The sequence below is a fragment of the Cebus imitator genome, unplaced genomic scaffold, assembly GCF_001604975.1.
Source record: "Cebus imitator isolate Cc_AM_T3 unplaced genomic scaffold, Cebus_imitator-1.0 Scaffold26, whole genome shotgun sequence".
In the NCBI taxonomy this organism is placed as follows: Eukaryota; Metazoa; Chordata; class Mammalia; order Primates; family Cebidae; genus Cebus; species Cebus imitator.
Genome location: NW_016107341.1, coordinates 9,392,466 through 9,413,175, shown reverse-complemented (window position 1 = coordinate 9,413,175; position 20,710 = coordinate 9,392,466). Strand labels below are relative to the sequence as shown.

Genomic DNA, 20,710 nt, shown 5'->3' with positions numbered 1-20,710 from the left:
CAATTCTCCTGCCTCAGCCTCCTGAGTAGCTGGGATTACAGGCACGCGCCACCATGCCCAGCTAATGTTTTGTATTTTTAGTAGAGACGGGGTTTCACCATGTTGACCAGGACGGTCTTGATCTCTTGACCTCGTGATCCACCCGCCTCGGCCTCCCAAAGTGCTGGGATTACAGGCTTGAGCCACCGCGCCCGGCTGTACAGAGTATTTTAACTGTCCGAAAAATCCTCTATGCTTTGCCTGTTTATCCCTCCCTTCCCATTATGCCCGGGCAATGACTGATCTTTTTATTTAAAGTCTCCATAGTTTTGCTTTTTCCAGAACATCATATGGTTAGAAGCATACATTATGTAGCCTTTTCACACTGTTTCTTTTACTTAGTATGCGTTTACATTTCTTCCATGTCTTTGGATGGCTTGATAGCTCATTTCTTTTTAGTGCTGGAGAATATTCCATTGTCTGAATGTACCAGTTTATTTACCTACCTAAAGGACATCATGGTTGCTTCCAAGTTTTGTGAACTATGAGTAAACCTGCTATAAATATTGTTGTAAAGATTTTTGTGTAGAAAATAAGTTTTCAGCTCCTTTAGATAAATACCAAAGACTGTGATTGCTGGAACATATGATAAGAGTATGTTTAGTTTTGTAATAAACTGCTAAATAGCCTTCCAGAGTGGCTATACCATTTTACATTCCCACCAGCAGCAGGTTCCTCTTGCACTGTATTTTTGCGCATTTGGTGTTGTCAGTGTCAGTGTTCTGGATTTTGGTAATTCTAATAAGTGTGTAGTGGCATCTCATTGTTGTTTTCATTTGTGTTTCCCTGATGACCTCAGGTGTGGAGCATCTTGTAATATGCTTATTTGCCACCTGCGTATCTTCTTTGGTGAGGGGTCTGTTAAGGTCTTTGGTACTTTTTATGGGAGGAGGGGGACAGGGTCTCATTTGTTCATCCAGGCTTGAGTACAGTGGCACAATCTTGACTCCCAGCAACCTCTGCCTTCCGGCTCAAGTGATTCTCCCACCTAAACCTCCCACCTCAACCTCCCGAGTAGCTGAGACTATAGGCATGCCCCCATTGTGCCCAGCTAATTTTTGTACTTGTAGTAGAGATGGGGTTTCGTCATGTTGCCCAGACTGGTCTTGAGCTCCTGAGCTCCAGCAGTCCGCCTGCCTCAGTCTTCCAAAGTGCTGGGATTACAGGCTTGAGCCACTGTGCCCAGCCTGGTCCATTTTTAATTATTTGTTTTCTTATTAGTGAGTTTTAAGAGTTATCTTTTTTTGGATAATAACCCTTTAATTAGATACATCTTTAATCTATTGTGCCTTTGGCGCTGAATCTAAAAAGTCATTGCCAAAATCCTTCGTCATCTAGATTTTCTTCTGTGTTATTTTCTAGCACATACCACCTGTCCTAAATTAGATTTTTTTTTTTTTTGTATGTGGATATCCAGTTGTTCCATTACCGTTCGTTGAAAAGACTGTTTTATCTCTATTATATAGCCATTACTCCTTTGTCAAAGATAAGTTGATTGTATTTAAGTGGATCTATTTATGGACTCCCTATTTTGTTCCATTGATCTATTTGTGTATTCTTTTTGCCAATGACACGTAGTCATGATTTCTCTTTTTATTTTTAAATAAAATGTGTAATCCTTCTATTTAGTTCGATTTTTCAAACAGATGGTTCCTTGCTTTTATGGTGGCAGAATTCTTTTATTCTGAGAATTGTGATGAGGTCAGTTACGAATTTTTTCTAAGCCTGAAATTAGACTATGAAGGATAAAACCATACAAATTCTTGGTCACAGAAAGAAATTAAAAACTGAATAAGAATTCTAGTCTGTTAGGAGTAATGTATTATAGTAAACAGTGATGCTAGGGCACTGTTTTCCATCTTACCACTTCTATGTGTAAAGATCTAGAAGTGGCTTTTTCTTTTTGTTTTTGTTTGTTTTTGTGACAGAGTCTCACTCTTGTCACCCAGGCTAGAGTGCAGTGGTGCCATCTCAGGTCACTGCATCCTTCGCCTCCTGGGTTCCAGCAATTCCTCTGCCTCAGCCTCCCAGGTAGCTGGCACTATAGGCACCCACCACCATGCCTGGCAAATTTTTTGTATTTTTAGTAGAAAGGGGGTTTCACCATGTTGGCCAGGCTGGTTTCAAACTCATGACCTCATCCTCCCTGGCTTCCCAAAGTGCTGGGATTACAGGCATGAGCCACCGCCTCTGGCCTAGAAGTGGCTTTTATTATTACTATTATTTTTTGAGACAGAGTCTTGCTCTGTTGCTCATGTTGGAGTGCAGTGACTCGATCTCTGCTCACTGCAGCCTCTGCCTCTTGGGTTCAAGTGTTTCTCCTGCCTCAGCCTACCGAGTAGCTGGGATTACAGGCACATGCCACCACGCCTGGCTCATTTTTGTATTTTTTATAGAAATGGCATTTCACCATGTTGTATATACTGGTCTGGAACTCCTGACCTCAGGTGATCTGCTTGCCTCGGCCTACCGTAGTGTTGAGATTACAGGTGTGAGTCACCATGCCCGGCCAGTTTTAAAAGGCATATACTATGATACGTTAGTGTCAGATTTGATTTTATATACAGTGGTCTGAATTATGGCCAGAATTTCTTTTTTTGGTATTATGGGTACCAATATTATAGGTAAATAGGCATAGATATTATTCTATATTTGTAAGGCTTGTATCTTTACAAACTGCTTTGGTATGTATTTTCTATTTAATCTTTACACAAACTCCATTTTACAGCTGTATCTGGAGATCTGAAAGTTTTATCAGTTATCAAGGTTGTAGAGCATAACCTTGAACCTAGGTCTCCTGAGTTTGTAGGCATCTCAGTTTATCTTAGCTGTGCCATGTCACATGATTATAGGAAGTTTAATGGAGGCATTTAAGGTTGGATTTTGGGGTGGGCTTGATGGCGTATGCCTATAATTCCAGCACTTTGAGAGGCCAAGGCAGGAGGATTGTTTGAGCCCAGGAGTTCGAGACTAACTTAAGCAACATAGTGAGACCCTGTCTCAATTAAGGAAAAAGTAAAGAAGAAAATGATTGGAATTTGAAAAAGGATAGGCTCTGCAAAAAAGTGGAAAAATTCTAAGAAGGGTGAAAGGTTGAAAGGATGAGAAGTGAGAGCAAGATAGGTGTGTGGGTCAAGGAAAGAAGTGATGTCACAAAAAATGCCCTTTGTTTATATATAGATAGGATTTCTTGTGTTTTTGAGGCTGTTTTGATGTCGAGGGGGGTAACTGTGCTTATGTTGTCCATAACTCTCCTGTCTTGGCTATGCCATTGTTTCTATAGATGTTTTTCATATAATGACTTCAGCTGTACTTGAATTATTTAATACACCTGAGTTCATATTCCAAGATTCCTTTTCCTGTGTTATAAAACTAATATGGTCCATTGCAGAATCTTAGAAAATTTCCACCTTAAATAGTGGAATTTTAAATGTTAAATAAATTAAATATATTAAATATTTAATAATTAAATAATTTTAAATAATGCCTTTTAATACTTTGGGTTATCTTTCAGTTTGTTTTTGTAATGCATGTATATTTCTAACGTTTAAAAATAATTGAGTCATAGTGTATGATAATTTTATTTCCCTAGAAGCTAGTTTAATTTTATTCTGAAAAATATTTATGTTTTGTGATTGTGGTAGGCTTATATCGTGAATATATGCCATTAAAAGTTTAGAGTTGTTGGCTGAGCGTGGTGGCTCACTCCTGTAAACCCAGTACTTTGGGATACCAGGGTGTGCAGATCACTTGAGATCAGGAGTTCAAGACCAGCCTGGCCAACGTGGTGAAACCTCATCTCTACTAAAAATAAAAAAATTAGCCAAGTGCAATGGCATGCACCTGCAATCCCAGCTACATGGTGGCTCAGGCAGGAGAATTGCTTGAACCCAGTAGGTGAAGGTTGCAATAAGCTGAGATCGTGCCACTGCACCCCAGCCTGGGCCACAGAGCAAGACTCTGTCTGAAAAGAAAAAAAAAGTTTATAGTTACTTTAACCTGTATGGTTACAAGTCAGGATTGTGAGTACCTTTCAGGATGCTGTATAAAGACTGGAAGAGAACACAGAAGGATTTTGGAGTGCTGTTTCATAAGTATCTTCATTTTACTGCGTTACTGTTATACTTTAATAAAGTTTAATAGTTATTAAAATACTTTAAAGTTGATAAGAATAACATGAATGTTTGGAAAAAGAAATTTGGAGATATTTTAGGTGACTGTTTTCTTCAGTTGTAATTTTAAGTGATAACATAAATAGTTCATCTTGTTAAAAGTTTTGTTGCTTAGGAAATATTATCTTATATAATGTGTCTAAGCTCCAGCTATTTGGAGTAACTTTTATTTTTTTCTCCTGAAGATCATGTCTCACTTTGCCACCCAGGCTGGAGTGCAGTGGCACCATCTCGGCTCACTGCATCTGTGCCTCTCAGGTTCAAGCGATTCTCCTGCTTCAGCCTCCCAAGTAGCTGGGATTACAGGCACCTGCCAACATGCCCAGCTAATTTTTATGTTTTTAGTAGAGATGAGGTTTCCCCATATTGGCCACGCTGGTCTTGAACTCCTGACCTGAGGTGATCCACGGACCTTGGCTTCCCAAAGTGCTGGGATTATAGATGTCGGCCACTGTGCCTGGCCTGGAGTAAAATTGTATAGCTGGATGGCAGCCTGTGACAGGATTTCAAGGACTTTAACAGCAGAAAATAGAGTAACAAACCAGTCAGAAATGTGGGAACACTTTAATCTATTCCAGAAGTTAAGTTATATGGGAACAGATAAGGACTTTATTCACCCCATATCCCTAACATTTTTCTTAGGCTACATATTTGTTGAGTTAATGAATTCCTGTTTGTGTTTGCTGTGCTCTCATATGCTTGGAGTGTTTTCACTTAAAAAAAGAAAACAAAAAAACCACTTCGTCAGTTTTATAGGTGAAAATATTGTCTTTTAATTTGTATATTATTATTAAAGAATGAAGTTTAAAAACGTTTATTAATTACGTGGATCTAATTTTTTGAAAATTTATTTCAAAAAAATTGTCTAGACTTGTGCTATTCAGTATGGTAGCCACTAGTTTCGTGTGACTATTAAACACTTAAAGTGGAACTAGTTTCAAATTGAGATGTGTCATATATGTAAATACACATTAGATTTTGAAATCTTAGGAAAAAACGTTAAATATCTCACAATTTAAAAATACCAGTTCCATGTTAAAACTATGATGTTTCGGACCTTTTGGGTTAAGTAAAGGTTTTATTAGAATTAATAAAATTGTTTATCAATTCAGATTTAGTTTACTGTCTAGATCAGGACAGTACTTATATAGACAGTAATCTAATCATTACATGATTAGAACCTGGGTTATGGTAGTATTTATAGAAAGGAAAGTAAGGAGTGATTTTTAAGAGACTATGCATTATGCATGTATACTGTATAATCTCTACTATATTCCTGGATATTTCACAGTTCTTGTGTACTTCCATCTTGGTTTTGTAATCAATAATAAGCTTTTTGAGGGCAAAGGTTTATGTTACTATTTTTATATCCTTCTCTATATTTTGTTCTTTGCTGGGTGCATAGGAAGTCATTTGAACAAAGAATAATTTAACAGGATATCAGATATTTTGCTTGAATTTTTAGAATGCAACTGAATGATCCCTAGAGTTATTAAGCCCTTTGTTTAAATATTACAGTATCACCAAGTAGTCATATTGAGTCATACTGTTTCTGAAAGGAGCCAAGAGTAAGGGAACCAACATCTTGTCTTGTATGTATGTAGTCATTTTACACCTTTTTCATTTAATCCATATAGTAACCATATGAGGAAGGTATCAGTTACCATCTTACAGATTAGGAAACTGAGATCAAGTAGTTTTTCTGTTACGTTACTCATCCATAGTTGCTCAATTTCAACAGTAGCACTTTTCCACTGTAGCTGTCGCTTCAACTAAAGTTAGTTGAGTGATTTGAAATAAATTTAATATTTTTGTTGACATGAAGTAAATGAAGAATACTTAGATTGATATGTATAGTGATAAATTTTCACAATATGTATTTCATATTCAGTAAGGAAGGAAATTTAGAAATATTCCTCAAAACCTGAGAGGAAAAAGAAAAGGCATATTTGTTCCTCATTCTGATTTTATTTGTGCATTGTAATTCTAGATATTTACCTATAGTTTGTGCAGATTTAAAAAATTGTAATTTTGGCCGGGCGCGGTGGCTCAAGCCTGTAATCCCAGCACTTTGGGAGGCCGAGGCGGGTGGATCACGAGGTCAAGAGATCGAGACCATCCTGGTCAACATGGTGAAACCCCGTCTCTACTAAAAATACAAAAAATTAGCTGGGCATGGTGGTGCGTGCCTGTTATCCCAGCTACTCAGGAGGCTGAGGCAGGAGAATTGCCTGAACCCAGGAGGCGGAGGTTGCGGTGAGCCGAGCTCGCGCCATTGCACTCCAGCCTGGGTAACATGAGTGAAACTCCGTCTCATAAAAAAAAAAAAAAAAAGTAATTTTTTTGTTTTAAATATTTCCTTTGTCTTCCAGATAAAATCAAAGACAAAATTAAAGAGAGAGACAAAGAAAAAGAGAGGGAGAAAAAGAAACATAAAATAATGAATGAGATCAAGAAAGAGAATGGAGAAGTAAAGATTTTGCTGAAAAGTAAGTTTTATTTAGTGATTTTAGTTCTACTTTATTGTACTGTTCAGTGTCTGTATTGGCTAAGTGAATAAAATAAATGTTATTTGGTGCTGAATTTTGTGGAGAATAAGCAGTAATGAAAAGTAAGTGTAACAATGGAGCATTCTAATCTGTGTGGTAACATGTCTTATAGTATATTTAGTGAGCCATTAAAAAGTTAATGTTTTATTAATTAAATTTAATTTCTTAAATTATTTAAAAATAAGTTATCTAATTCTATGTTTACATTACTGGTTTTACTCATATTTAGATAACCTAAATTAAAAGGAAGAAATTTAGAAAACTCGCCAAAGCAATTTTTAATATGATAAAGGATAGTGAAGGAAGTGATTTTCTTAAAAATATTTGACTGTGATCACCATATCATAGTCTAGGATTTAGAGGGAACATTTTGTTCTGAGCTAAATCAGAAGGGATATGTTTCTTATATGTTTAAGAATATCTTTGTTTTATTTTCTTTTTCTCTGTTACAGTTGTTTATTACAATTGCATTCATTTGCTGTTTTTATATGAGGGTGGGTGGGGAGAAGAATTTTGGGGGTAGGTGATTGGGTAATAAGTATACTACAAATCCTATCAATAAGCCTCAACTTGTAAAGAGAGAATTTGCGGTAGAATAGATGTAAGGATAGTCTTAAATTCACTCAGATGTCAAGGTAAGAAGAATCAGTGGAATTTCATTGCTAGACAATTAGCGGATTCACTAGCTAGCAAATTCACTAGTCCTATCAAGTTGACATTTGATGATCAGAACATGTTGACCTTGATTAATTTCATAATGAACTAAATTATTGGTAAGTCTTTATATTTGCTTAGGTGGGGAAAGACCACAGCACTACATATGTAACAAAATAACTGGTAGTTTATATTCTTTAGGATAAAGAGTATTAGATTCTGTATTTTCATTGCATGCTTTGTCATGTTTTCAGATGTTCGTTGTCTGTTTTCTACATGTGAGAACTTTATTTTCTATGATATTCTTTCAACCTTGAAGAAATACATCAGAGCTTAAGTTGATGGCTGCTTAGTTAATGCTCATGGTCCTTTCGTTCTGTTTCTTTTGCCAGTGTATTGTATCTGTGTTGTCTAGTTAGATTGTAAGCCTTTGGGGCAGGAATTGAATATAATCACACTATTTCTGTACAGCAGCTACTGATGAATGCTTGAAAAGTCTACTTAAGTCCAGATGCAGTGGCTAACTCCTGTAATCCCAGCATTTTGGGAGGCCGAGGTGGGCAGATCACTTAAAGTCAGGAGTTTGAGACCAGCCTGACCAACATGGTGAAACCCTGTCTGTACTAAAAATATAAAAATTAGCTGGGGATGGTGATGGGTACCTGTAATACCAGCTACTTGGGAGGCTGAGGCACAAGAATTGCTCGAACCTGGGAGGCGGCGGTTACAGTGAGCTGAAATCATGCCACTGTACTCTAGCCTGGGCGATAGAGCAAGACTCAGTCTCAATTAAAAAAGAAAAAAGTCTACTTAACTTTAACCTTGTTTAGTCAAATGGCCCTTTTTTCCCCTGGTTTAATCAAATAGTTGTTTTCTTATTCATTTGAAAATACGATGCTATAAATTCTGTCACTGAGAAGGAATGTATTTTAGAAATATTTTATGAAAGCCTCATACGTTCTTGATTGAATACTGGATTCCTAACATAATGTGAATAATGTGGATCCAGAGATTATACATGGAAATAAAATTTAAAACAGCCTAAAATTTAAGACTTCTTTTTTTTCAAAGTATTAACTTTGAAGTAGACAAAAATTTAGGTGATATTTTGAACTGAGTTAAACTAGTGATGATTAGGGTAAAAGAATGAGATAGATGTGGAAATTAATTTGTGACTTCTGGGATGACCATGGAAAAATTTAGGGAAAATGTATTCTCAATGGAGGTAAGTAATAATTTAATTACTGCCTTAAACAGTGTTACCAAGATTAAGTGAGGGAAAGTATGAGATAAGTGCCAAGTATAGTATCTGGCTCACAGGTACGCAGTAAGTAGATGTGAATCTTTCTTGTAACCATGTATGAAAGACTAACTTTGTGATTAAAAAGCAACAAAACCAAACTATCTCCTCTCCTCAGTGTGTAGTACATAGGTATTACGCGAATAAACACATGATTCATTTGGAAAACAGTGCTTGTCTCATTGAAAGCACTGAGTGTTATGTGTTGTTACTATCTACCAAAAAGAATTTGCTTAGTATGTGGGGCCATTTCCCAAGTGAGCCTGTGGTGACGGTGGGGAAAGGCATCTTTTGTTGTTGGTGACTTGGAGCAACAAATCATTTAGTTTGCTGGGGGCAAATATACTTGCATTTACTACTGTGTTCCGCTTTTTTCTTTGTGGCCTCCAACTTTTATTCTATCCTTATAATTTTTTTCTTATAAAAATAATATTGTAAGCTGTGGTATACACAGGTATTGATGGATGATGGCATTTGAATCTAAAATAGATGCTAACTATTCCATACCAATTCATTTCCTCCAAGTTTTTCTTAAAAATTGTGTCAGGTAGGCCGGGTGTGGTGGCTCACGCCTGTAACCCCAGCACTTTGGGAGGCCGAGTTGGGTGGGTCACTTCAGGCCAGGAGTTTGAGACCAGCCTGGCCAACCTAGTGAAACCCCATCTCTACTAAAAATACAAAAATTAGCGAGGCATGGTGGCGCTCACCTGTAATCTCAGCTACTTGCAAGGCAGAGGTAGGAGAATCGCCTGAACCCAGGAGGCAGAAGCTGTGGCTGAGATTGCACCACTGCACTCCAGCCTGGATGACAGAGCGAGACTTGGACTTAAAAAAAAAAATTGTGTCACTTTTTTTTTTTTTTAACTAGAAATATATACAAAATCATATACACGATAAAGTTTTTTGTTAATGTAAAAATCTTACAAAGGTTTATTCGCTAAGAAAGTTGGATTATTTTCTGTTTTCAAAATAGTTTAAAGGAACAAATAAGTTTGAAATAAAGCTTATTTAGTGGGTTTCATCATTTTATACTAAAGTTCACCAATTGCTTTTTCTGATCATATGTAATATGTTCCAGGCATTTTTGTGTTGTTTATTAATGATAAAGTGTGAGAATATGTGTTATGATTATAGTATTTTTGAGAACAAATGTTTATCATTATAGCATTTTAAAGAAGTTTGCTGGTGAGCAGTTAGAATGGAAGTTAAAAGAAGTCAGTGTTCAAAGTTATTGGTAGTGTACTAAAGGTCATAGGCAGGTAAATCATGGCTGGAAGAGTGACAGCATTGTAGTGCAAAAGAAGCAAAGTCATTCCCCAGAGACCAAAAGTTGAAATTAACTAAGCTAATTATTACTTTTTTTTCCCTATGCATAATGGAGGGGGGAGAGAAAGATAGATACAAATTATAAATTCTATAATAAATATATAAAATTCATAAATATATATATAAATTCCCATATCAGATAGGAAATCAGATCCAATTTTTCTGAGTAACTTTTGTTTTTCACTTTATTAATACAGAAAGTATACGAAAGTTAGTGGTAGAATCAAGCCAGTGAATTTATGATTTTAAAAGGTTTTTTTTTTTCCCCCCCGTAATTAGCCATTAACAACTCATGCTGTCTTTGTTTCTGTATGTGCTTCTTTCTGTCTCTGTGAATGTATTTTTTTTCTCTGGCTCTAAGTATATCTGCATCTCTGTTTCTGATTCCTTCACTCCCAGTCTGGCACTCTGTCTCTGGCTCTGACTCTATACATGTGTACATCTGTGGTGCTCTTTGTGTGTGGTCTGCCATGTGCATTTGTCTGTGACTTTGGGGAGGGTCTCCCAACAACATTTTACTTTACTTTTTTTTTTTTGAGATGGAGTTTTACTGTGACACCAAGTCTGGAGTGCAGTGGTACAGTCTGGGTTCACTACAACCTCTGCTTCCTGGGTTCAAACGATTCTCCTGCCTCAGCCTCCTGAGTAGCTGGGACTACAGGGACATGCAACCATGCCTGGCTAATTTTGTTGTTTTTAAGATATTAATTAACTAAATATGATGTTTTGATAATTTATACCTAGGCAGCAAGTCTGATTTTGATAACATTCAAATATATGTCAGCCGCTTACAGATAGACTCTGAGAAATTAACACTTTGCCTTTTATGACTTCATATACCTATGTAATGAATAACATTGACACGTTTCTGGTTTTGGTTCTTAGGATACTACATTGTTCTTCATTGCACACTTATGAATTATCACTTTTATGAATTATTACAGATAATTTCTTAACATTAAACTTCACTTTTATAGAATGCTAGCAACTTGAGATAGTTTTTGTTGTTTTCAGGGCCAGAATTTAGTGGTAGTCATATGTGCAAAAACTTGACTGAAAGGAAGATAAGGGAAAAAACTATAAGCCTTATGTAGTCTGTTAGTGAGATAGATTTTTTAATTCATACTTCAAGTGTTCTTGTTTAGCAATATGCTAGATACTATCAGGGGTGTAATGATGGAAAAAGAGGTATCATTTCACTCTAAGTTAATATAAAGGTTATTTGTTTCACTCATACAGTGTTGACAGACATACGGTATATAAGTATCCTATGAGTGAAACATGTAACTTTTATAATATATGAGTTAGGAGTGAAGAACTTGAGAAATGAGGGAAAGCAACATGAAGGAAAGGATGTAAGAGTTGTCTTTAATGCAGTGGTCCCAAACCTTACTCATACCAGTGACCAATTTTGTGCAAGACAGTTTTTCCATGGATGGATAGGGGATGGCTTTGGGATGATTCAAGGGCATTACATTAATTGTATACTTTATTTCTATTATTATTACATTATAATATATAATGAAATAATTCTATAACTCACCGTAATGTAGAATCAGTGGGACCCCTGAACTTGTTAATCTATATTTGCAGCAACTCCTAGCCCTATATCATTGCCTTGGCTCCGTCTCAGATCATCAGGCATTAGATTCTCATAAGGAGAATGCAGCCTAGATCCCTTGGATGCGTAGTTCACAATAGTGTTCACCCTCCTGTAAGAATCTGATGTCATCAGGAAGTAGAGCTCAGGCAGTAATGTGAGTGATGGGGAATGGCTATAAATACAGATGAAACTTTGCTGGCTCACCTCCTGCTGTGCAGCCCAGTTCTGACAGGATATAAACCAGTACCAGTCTGTGGCCCAGTGGGTGGGGACCCCTGCTTTAATGGATGGTGTATCAGTCCATTCTTGCACTTCTCTAAAGAAATACCTGAGACTGGGTAATTTATAAAGAAAAGGGGTTTAATTGGCTTATGGTTCTGCAGGCTGTACAGGAAGCATGATGCTGGCATCTGCTCAGCTTTGGGGAGTCCTCAGGAAACTTTCAATTATGGTGGAAGGTGAAGGGAAAGCAGGCACACCGTACATGGCCAGAGCAGGAGAGAGGTGGTGAGAGGAGAGCTGCTGCACATTTAACCAGATGTCACTCACTGTGGTGACACAGCACCAAGGGGGAAATCCACCCCCATGATTCAGTTACCTCTCACCAGGCCCCACCTTCAACTGTAATTGGGTATCACAGTTCAACATGAAATTTGGGAGGGGACACAGATCCAAACCATATCATTTCACCCCTGGCCCCTCCCAAATCTCATGTCCTTCTCACATTGCAAAATTCAGTCACGCCTTCCCAACAGTCCCCGTAAATCTTAACTCATTCCAGCATTAACCCAAAAGATAAAGTCCAAAGTCTCATCTGAGACAAGGCCAAGTCTCTTCCACCTATAAGCCTATAAAATAAAAGACAACAAGTTAGTTACTTCCAAGATAGAGTGGGGGTATAGGCATTGAGTAAATACTTCTGTTTCAAAAGGGAGAAATTGGCCAAAAGAAAGGGGCTACAGGCCTCGTGCAAGTCCTGAAACCCAGCAGGGCAGTCGTTAAATCTTAAAGTTCCAAAATAATCCCCTTTGACTCCATGCCCCACATCCAGGACACTCTCATGCAAGAGGTGGGCTCCTAGTGCCTTAGGTAGCCCCACCCCTTGTGGCTATGTAGGGTTCAGCCCCTGTGGCTGCTCTCAAGGGCTGGTATTGAGTGCTGGAGCTTGAGGCTATTCCAGGTGCATGGTGCAAGCTTTTGGTGGATCTACCATTTCAGAGTCTGGAGGACAATGGCCTTCTTCTCATAGCTCCACTAGGTAGTGCCCCAGAGGAGACTCAGTGTGGGGACACTAACCCCACATTTCCCCACATTACCTTTTCCAAACCTTTATGGTTTGGAAAATTTGCAGTCTGGTCATGTGGTAGAAAAGAAAAGCCAATTGTCAGGGAAGGAGTTCAAGCACGCTGCAGAAATTTGCATAAATAAAATGAAAGAATCAACTGCTAATAACCAAGACAATGGGGAAAAGTCCTAGAAGGCATTTCAGAGAAACTCATGGCAGCTCCTCCCATCACAGGCCTGGAAGCCTAGGAGGACTGAATGGTTTCCTGGGCCAGGTCCGGGGCCTCCTGCTCTGCACAGCCTCAGGATACTGCTCACTGCTCCCCAGCCACCCCAACTCCAGCTGTGGCTCAAAGGGGCCCAGGTACAGCTTGAGCCACTATTTCAAGGGTGCCAGCCATAAGACTTCTGTGTGGTGTTAAGCCTGCCAGTACACAGAATGCAAGACTTGTGGCTTGGGAGCTTCCACCTAGATTTTGGAGGATGTATGGAAACACCTGGATATTCAGGAAGAAGCCTGCTATAGGGATGGAACCCTCATGGAGAATCTCTCTACTAGGGGAGACACTTCCACATTGTTAGATATCTTTATAGCAATGCCTCATTCCTCAGTACCAATTTTCTGTATTAGTCCATTGTTGTACTCCTATAAGTAAATACCTGAGACTGGGTAATTTATAAAGAAAAGAGGTTTAATTGGCTCATGGTTCTGCAGGCTGTACAGGAAGCATGATGCTGGCATCTGCTCAGCTTCTGGGGAGGCCTCAGGAAACTTTCAGTCATATCAAATGTATAGGAAAGAGTTCAGTGGTAAGTAATGAGCAAGGCAAGGGTATTTTAAGGAGAGGAAATGTCTTTGCCAGTAGAGAGACGTTTAGAAATTGTAAATAAGTAGTGCAGTTTGACCAGAGCATGAGGTACTTGAGGGCACTGTCTTAGGATTCCAGACTGAAGAGATAGGTAGACATTGAGAGCTCTTGAAAGCAGTTTAGCTAAGGAATGAATATGATAAAAGAATATATAAAAATTACAGAAAGGTTAATATGGCTCTAGCATTCAGGATGAGAGACCATTACGTGGCTGTTAGACCAAAATTTGAGACAGTGGCATCAAGGAATTCAGAAGTAATCAAGGATGAGCTGGATAATTCTGTCAGATCATGGAGAGACTAGAAAAAATTATTTGAGTAAATACTACTGGTTTTGATATTTCAACATTCTGGGAAAGCAAATTTAATCAGATTGAAAGCAGAACCAGAATTTAAACACTAAAAATGGTAAGGTGATAAAGGAAAGAAAGACACTGGGCAAGATCATTCTTTTTTCTTTTTTTATTCTTTTTGAGATGGAGTTTCACTGTGTCACCCAGGCTGGAGTGCAGTGGCACCATCTCGGCTCACTGCAATCTCTGCCTCCCTGTTCAAGCAGTTCTTCTGCCTCAGTCTCCTGAGTAGCTGGGATTACAGTTGCACACCACCACACCCAGCTAATTTTCATGTTTTTAGTAGAGACAGGGTTTCAATCTGTTGGCCAGGCTGCTCTTGAACTTCCGACCTCAAGCAGTCTGCCCACCTTGGCTTCCCAAAGTGCTAGGATTACAGGCATGAGCCAACACGCCTGGCCTGTTTTTTTTTTTTTTTTTTTTTTTTAATTTAAACAATTTCTTCTTCATTTTTCTTTTTTAACCACTCAGGGCATAGATTATTTATGAAAAATTTGGTGGTGAAAAGTCTACTAAACAAGGGTTATTGGAATTTATGGGAGGGACTTATTTTTGAAAATAGGCAAAACATCTCATTTACTGGAAGCAGAAAGGAAAAAAGATATGGGAAGACAGAAATATTTAGGTAAAGAAGCAGATTGGGAGAATTTCATTCATGGCAGGTTTTCTGTGAAACTGAGGTAAAAGGTGGAAACAGTGAATGCTTTTTCTCAGCCCTTAGTTTGGTTTTATATTATCTCTCTCATGAGGATATTTACTTATTTCTATTTTTCTTATATAGAAATGAATACAATGTTATAATATTAAGTGTTTATATGTATACTTAGATTCTATAGCTGTGGATTAATCTTTTATTCTTTGGATTTCTACATTTCTGAGCCCAGAATCTGTGTACTTTTGTTAACAAAAGCTCTTTAATATACAAAGTACCTTTTTATTCATCTCTTTACCAGTATGTGGGTATTATTTGAGCTTAGGAAATGAGAAATGATACTGATTTTTGTCATCTTTTTTTGTAGTACCTGTCTGGGTTTTCACTGTAATTTTGTAACTCTGATGGACCTAAAGTAGACCATATTAGATGCAAAAGTAATTTGCTAAGGAGGAAATATGGTAAAACGCTAAGGAATTGCTGTGTTTGTTGCTGTTATATTGTGCAACAGTTTTCTCCCTTTGTGATTTATAAATCTCCATGACACTTTGATGCAATATTTAAGACCTGAGGTAAAGTAAAATTGACAATATATATCAATGAGTAACATCTAGAGGACATTGTTTATATTGATCTTTTTTCATCTTTACATTTCTTACTTTCTACAACATTTGAAGATTGTTTTCTAAAACACTCATTCATCTCTTTATTTCAGTAAACCATGAGCATTTGCTTTGTGTCAGAAAGCACACACTGTAGATGTAACTTTGCTCTAAGCCTGTCTCTGTCTCTCTCTGTGTAGATGAAGAGACTATTGATTATCAATTCTGTAAAAAATGAGTCCAAATATATAATTCTGAGTAAATTTTCAGAAGTAAACTTCTTATTTATCCAAAACTGTTCCTAAAGCATGGTTTTTAAAATAATTATAGCATTTCAAAAACCATTTTTTTCAACAGGTGGGAAGGAGAAACCAAAAACAAATGTAGAAGACTTACAAATTAAAAAGGTAAAGAAGAAAAAGAAAAAGAAGCACAAAGAAAATGAAAAACGGAAGCGCCCAAAAATGTATAGCAAATCTATTCAGACCATCTGTTCAGGATTGCTAATTGATGTTGAAGATCAAGAAGCCAAAGGCATTCTAAATGATAACATGAAAGATTATGTTGGCAAGAATTTGGATACCAAGAACTATGATTCCAAAATTCCAGAGAACAGTGAGTTTCCATTTGTCTCATTAAAGGAGCCACGAGTTCAGAATAACCTCAAAAGGTTGGACACTTTGGAATTTAAACAGCTCATTCATATAGAGCACCAGCCTAATGGAGGTGCATCAGTCATTCATGCCTACAGTAATGAACTCTCCCATCTGTCTCCTATGGAGATGGAGAGGTTTGCAGAAGAGTTTGTGGGTCTAGTGTTCAGTGAAAATGAAAACTCTGCAGCTTTCTATGTGATGGGTATTGTTCATGGGGCAGCTACTTATTTACCTGACTTTTTAGACTATTTTTCATTTAATTTTCCCAATTCTCCAGTGAAAATGGAGATATTGGGAAAGAAAGATATAGAGACAACGACTATGTCCAATTTTCATGCTCAGGTAAGAGGTTTTTAGTTTTATTTTATAAAATAACTTTTAATGATATATTTTTAAGATGAGTTTCTGTTCTTTTTTCCTAGTTTGAAATAAAAAGGTAAGAATATAATGAAACCATTTGGGAGTACTAAGAGTAAATTACTTTCTTGATGTGAGAATCAAGATTTAAAATTCAGTTTCCACTTACGTGTGTTTTTTTCTTAAAGATAATGAAATAATTAAGATTCTGTTGTCCTTTTTTTTTTTTTTTTTTGCAAGGAGAGATCTTAAACCTAAGAAGGTGAATTGCACCGTGTATTCTCCAGTCCTTAAATAGTTGTCTTACCTGAAAATCACCTAAAATTGTCTTCCACCTTTATAATGTTTTAAGATACTTAGCACTAGGTGCATCACATGCTAGATACTGAATAAATGTTGGCCATTAAAAATATTGTGGTTACAGGCTGGGCATGGTGGCTCCTGCCTATAATCCCAGCACTTCAGGAGGCCAAGGCAGGCGGATCACCTGAAGTTGAGAGTTCAAGATCAGCCTGACCAACATGGAGAAACCGTGTTTCTACTAAAAATACAAAATTAGCCGGGTGTGGTGGCACATTCCCGTAATCCCAGCTACCTGGGAGGCTAAGGCAGGAGAATCGCTGGAACCTGGGAGTCAGAGGTTGTGGTGAGCTGATATCACGCCATTGCACTCCAGCCTGGGCAACAAGAGCAAAACTCCCATCTCAAAAAATAAAAAATAAAAAATGAATAAAATAATACTGTGGCACAAAGGAGTCATCAGTTATTGTGTAATGATGTGTAAAAAGTAGCAATCAGTATATATCTTGAGCTAATTTCCATTTCCTGCCCTTCTCTGTGGTGAATATGCATTATTCTAGAAAGGAGACAGAATAGAGTCTGCTGGTTCTTGAACATCTGTGCGGGTCCATCTGAAAGGCTGGTGCCATTGTTATCCATCCTCAGATTGGGACTGTTTACACTAGGAGTTTGGCCAGTTCTCATATTTATTGATGCTGTAGTTTTTGGTTTTCTAGAAACAGTTTTGGTTTCTAGGACAACATTCTAGTTTGGAAGGAGGAAAAAAGTAAAGGAAGTCTCAAATGGAGCTTAGTGATTATTTATCCCAACGTTTCTCAATTTACAAACAAGTAAACAGTCATAGAAAGAGAGGAGTAACTTACTGTTTAAAGTTGTCAGCAGTATCAGGATTAGAATGAAGTCTTAATCTTCATCCAGGGCTGCTTTCCTTATTCTGAATACATTTCTTTTTTGATGGGTGCTCAAATTACAGCTTCCACTTTAAATGGTAGTCTGGATGTTCGGTCATATCCACACATGAGTCTGCCCCCAATAGTAGGTTTGGTGTATAATGTGTAGTATACTGTAGTCGGGAAAATAATTTTTTTTTTTTTTTTTTTTTTTTTTTTTCGCTCTTGTTACCCAGGCTGGAGTGCAATGGCGCGATTCTTACTCATATGTGAGGCTTTGAAACTGTGTACACTCAATCAACCCTGCGTGTTTCAAAACCATAACTGGATAGATTAGGATATTTTTTTTTTTTTTTTTTGAGCTGGAGTCTCGCTCTTTTGCCCAGGCTGAAGTGCAGTGGTGCAATTTCAGCTCACCGCAACTTTCAGGGGATTCCAGGTTCAAGCGATTCTCCTGCTTCAGCCTCCCAAGTAGCTGGGATTATAGACGTGTACCACCATACCTGGCTATTTTTATTATTATTATTATTATTTTTAGTAGAGACAAGGTTTCTCCATGTTAGTCAGGGTGATCTTGAACTCCTGACTTCAAATGATCTGCCTGCCTCAGCCTCCCAAAGTGCTGGGATTACAGGCGTAAGCCACCATGCCCAGCCTGGAAAATAATTATTAGTGTGCATGTGGGGGGAAATTATTCTCTAACATAACACGTTTTAGAATTGAAATTTAAATATTTTTAAAGTGAATAGGGAGCTGTAGAGCATCCATTACGAGCCCTGTCATTTTACAGAATCCCAAAATGGTGAGTTACTTGTCTGAGGTTACACCTGCGTTTAATGGCAGAATCAGGACTGGCATCTAATAATAGTGTTTACTGTTTATTGAGTACTGATTGTGCCAAGGACTAGTTCTAAGTATTTTATATGTAGCAAGTCATTTAATCCTCATTATAATCTTATTTAGCCATGAAGAAACATCCAGTGAGAGAAGAAATAACATGTGCTCAGAGTCCCTTATCACTTTATCTTTAATTTGTCATTTATTGTATATCTCCTAAATGCCAGGTTTTATAGTGGGGCTCTTGGCTCCCATTCCCAGTTCACAGTATCACAAACTATCTTGCTTTGATACAATGCAAGTTTGCTTCAGTAATCTTTTAAACAGTACACTCATGCGCATCACATTACATGGTTTTCAAATGGTTTTTCAGATAAGGTTAGGAATTATTTTATGCTAAATGATAAAAATATTCATCTAAACTGTGTAATATGTACACCATGAAAATCGTTTTTATTACTAAATAAAATGAGGTGCTGGACTTGCTAATCATGGCAGTGTGTGCCTGGGTTGTGGATCTCAAGTCCTTGATGAGCCACCAACCCTGGTTGTCACCATCTCTTCAGGCTTCTTGGGTAGTGCATATTGCAAAGAGGAAATTCCAGGCAGATGTACCTCTTTGTTACCAGCTGTGGTTCTGGCCCCATGTCTTTGTGATTTGTTACCTGGTGACCTAAGCATGTCAGCTGCACAGACTGGTTTTGCTTCTTTAGCTTTAGACTTCAAGGCAAGAAACTGCATGTACAATGACCATATTCCCTTTATTGCAAGAGCCTTCAGATCTTATTCCTGTGAGTGGGGAAGTTGCTGTCTGCAGCAGATTGGAAGATAGCCTTCGGTTTGTCCTTAGGCACTGGCTTTATGAAACTGAATGGGATCCAGAAGAGACAGCAGTAGGAGAAAAATGAGCATGCTTATTCTTGCACAGTTCTATTTCTTATCCCTTGAGTCCTCCCAGTAAAAGCTCTGTCTCTTAGCCTACATTGAGGTGTCCCTCCAGGAGTTGATTTTATTTAGTAAACTTTTTACTGAAATATAATCTATACACAGAATACATAATATACATATTATAAATGTATAGCTTGATGAATCTTCACAGAGAACACACCATGGTTTAAAAAAGCCAAATATTATTAGTAGCCAGAAACCTTCCCCAAAACCTTTTTTATCAATACTGTGCCAACCCCCCAATCCCACCACATGTACAAATACCCAGGAGATCACTGTCCTGACCTTGAACACCACTGATATATTTTGTGCTTCTTTTTGAACTTTAATGGAATCAGATAGTACGTACATGTTGTGTCTGGTCTCTTTCCTGTAGTACAATGTTTGTGAGATTCACCCATCTTGTATGTGGTGGTACTGCTGTATGGTATTCCATTGTGTTAATATACCACAGTTTGTTGTTTATCTTGTTACCATATAGATGGACATTTGAGTTGTTTCCAGTTTGAGACTGTTAGAACAGGGGTGCTATGAATATTTTTCACGTGTCTTGATGAGTATATACCTAATATTAGGATTTCAGGATCAAAACATATGCAGATACTCAGTTTTGCCAGATACTGCCAGTGTTCCAAAGTTATTGTGCTGATTTACATTCCCACTAGCAGTGTTCCACATCCTTTGCTATGTTTAGTAGTGTCTTTTTCATTTAAGTCATTCTGGTGATTATGTAGTGGTAGCTCCCTGTGGTTTAATTTGTATTTCCCTGATATCTAAGGATGTCAAGTACTTTTCTGTATGATTGTTATTTGGTTGAATTGCCAGCTTTGTAAAGTATCTGTCCACTCTATCCATTTCTTATTTGTTTTTTCTAGTTGATTTGTTGGACTATTATATATGTAGATAAGAATCTTTTGTCACCTAACTGTATTGCAAATATTTCTTCTCACTTGGGTGCCTTACTATTTAACTCTTAGGTATCTTTTGATGACTAGAAGTTCCTAAGTTTAATGTAATCTAATTTATAGTTTGTAAGCCATTTATGATTACTGTTTCTTTCTTTTCTTTTTTTTTTCCTTTTTTTTTTCTTGAGACAGAGTCTCACTCTGTTGCCCAGGCTGGAGTGCAGTGGTGTGATCTTGGCTCACTGCAACCTCCGCCTCCCAGGTTCAAGCGATTCTGCCTCAGCCTCTCAAGTAGCTGGGACTACAGATGTGCACCACCATGTCTGGCTAATTTTTGTATATTTAGTAGAAACGGGGTTTCACCATATTGGTCAGGCTAGTCTTGAACTAACTTTGTAATCAACCCGCCTTGGCC

The 20,710-nt window shown here is 37.6% G+C and overlaps 1 protein-coding gene across 1 annotated transcript in view; it reads left to right on the top strand.

The window, feature by feature from the left end:
• RSBN1L (round spermatid basic protein 1 like) overlaps nucleotides 1-20,710 on the top strand; it is an 82,476-nt gene that overhangs the window by 40,140 nt on the left and 21,626 nt on the right. Inside the window, exons 2-3 of the mRNA XM_017523137.2 lie at nucleotides 6,584-6,700; nucleotides 15,760-16,400. Of these exons, the coding sequence (XP_017378626.1) occupies nucleotides 6,584-6,700; nucleotides 15,760-16,400 (758 nt within the window). The remainder of the gene's footprint in view (nucleotides 1-6,583; nucleotides 6,701-15,759; nucleotides 16,401-20,710) is intronic.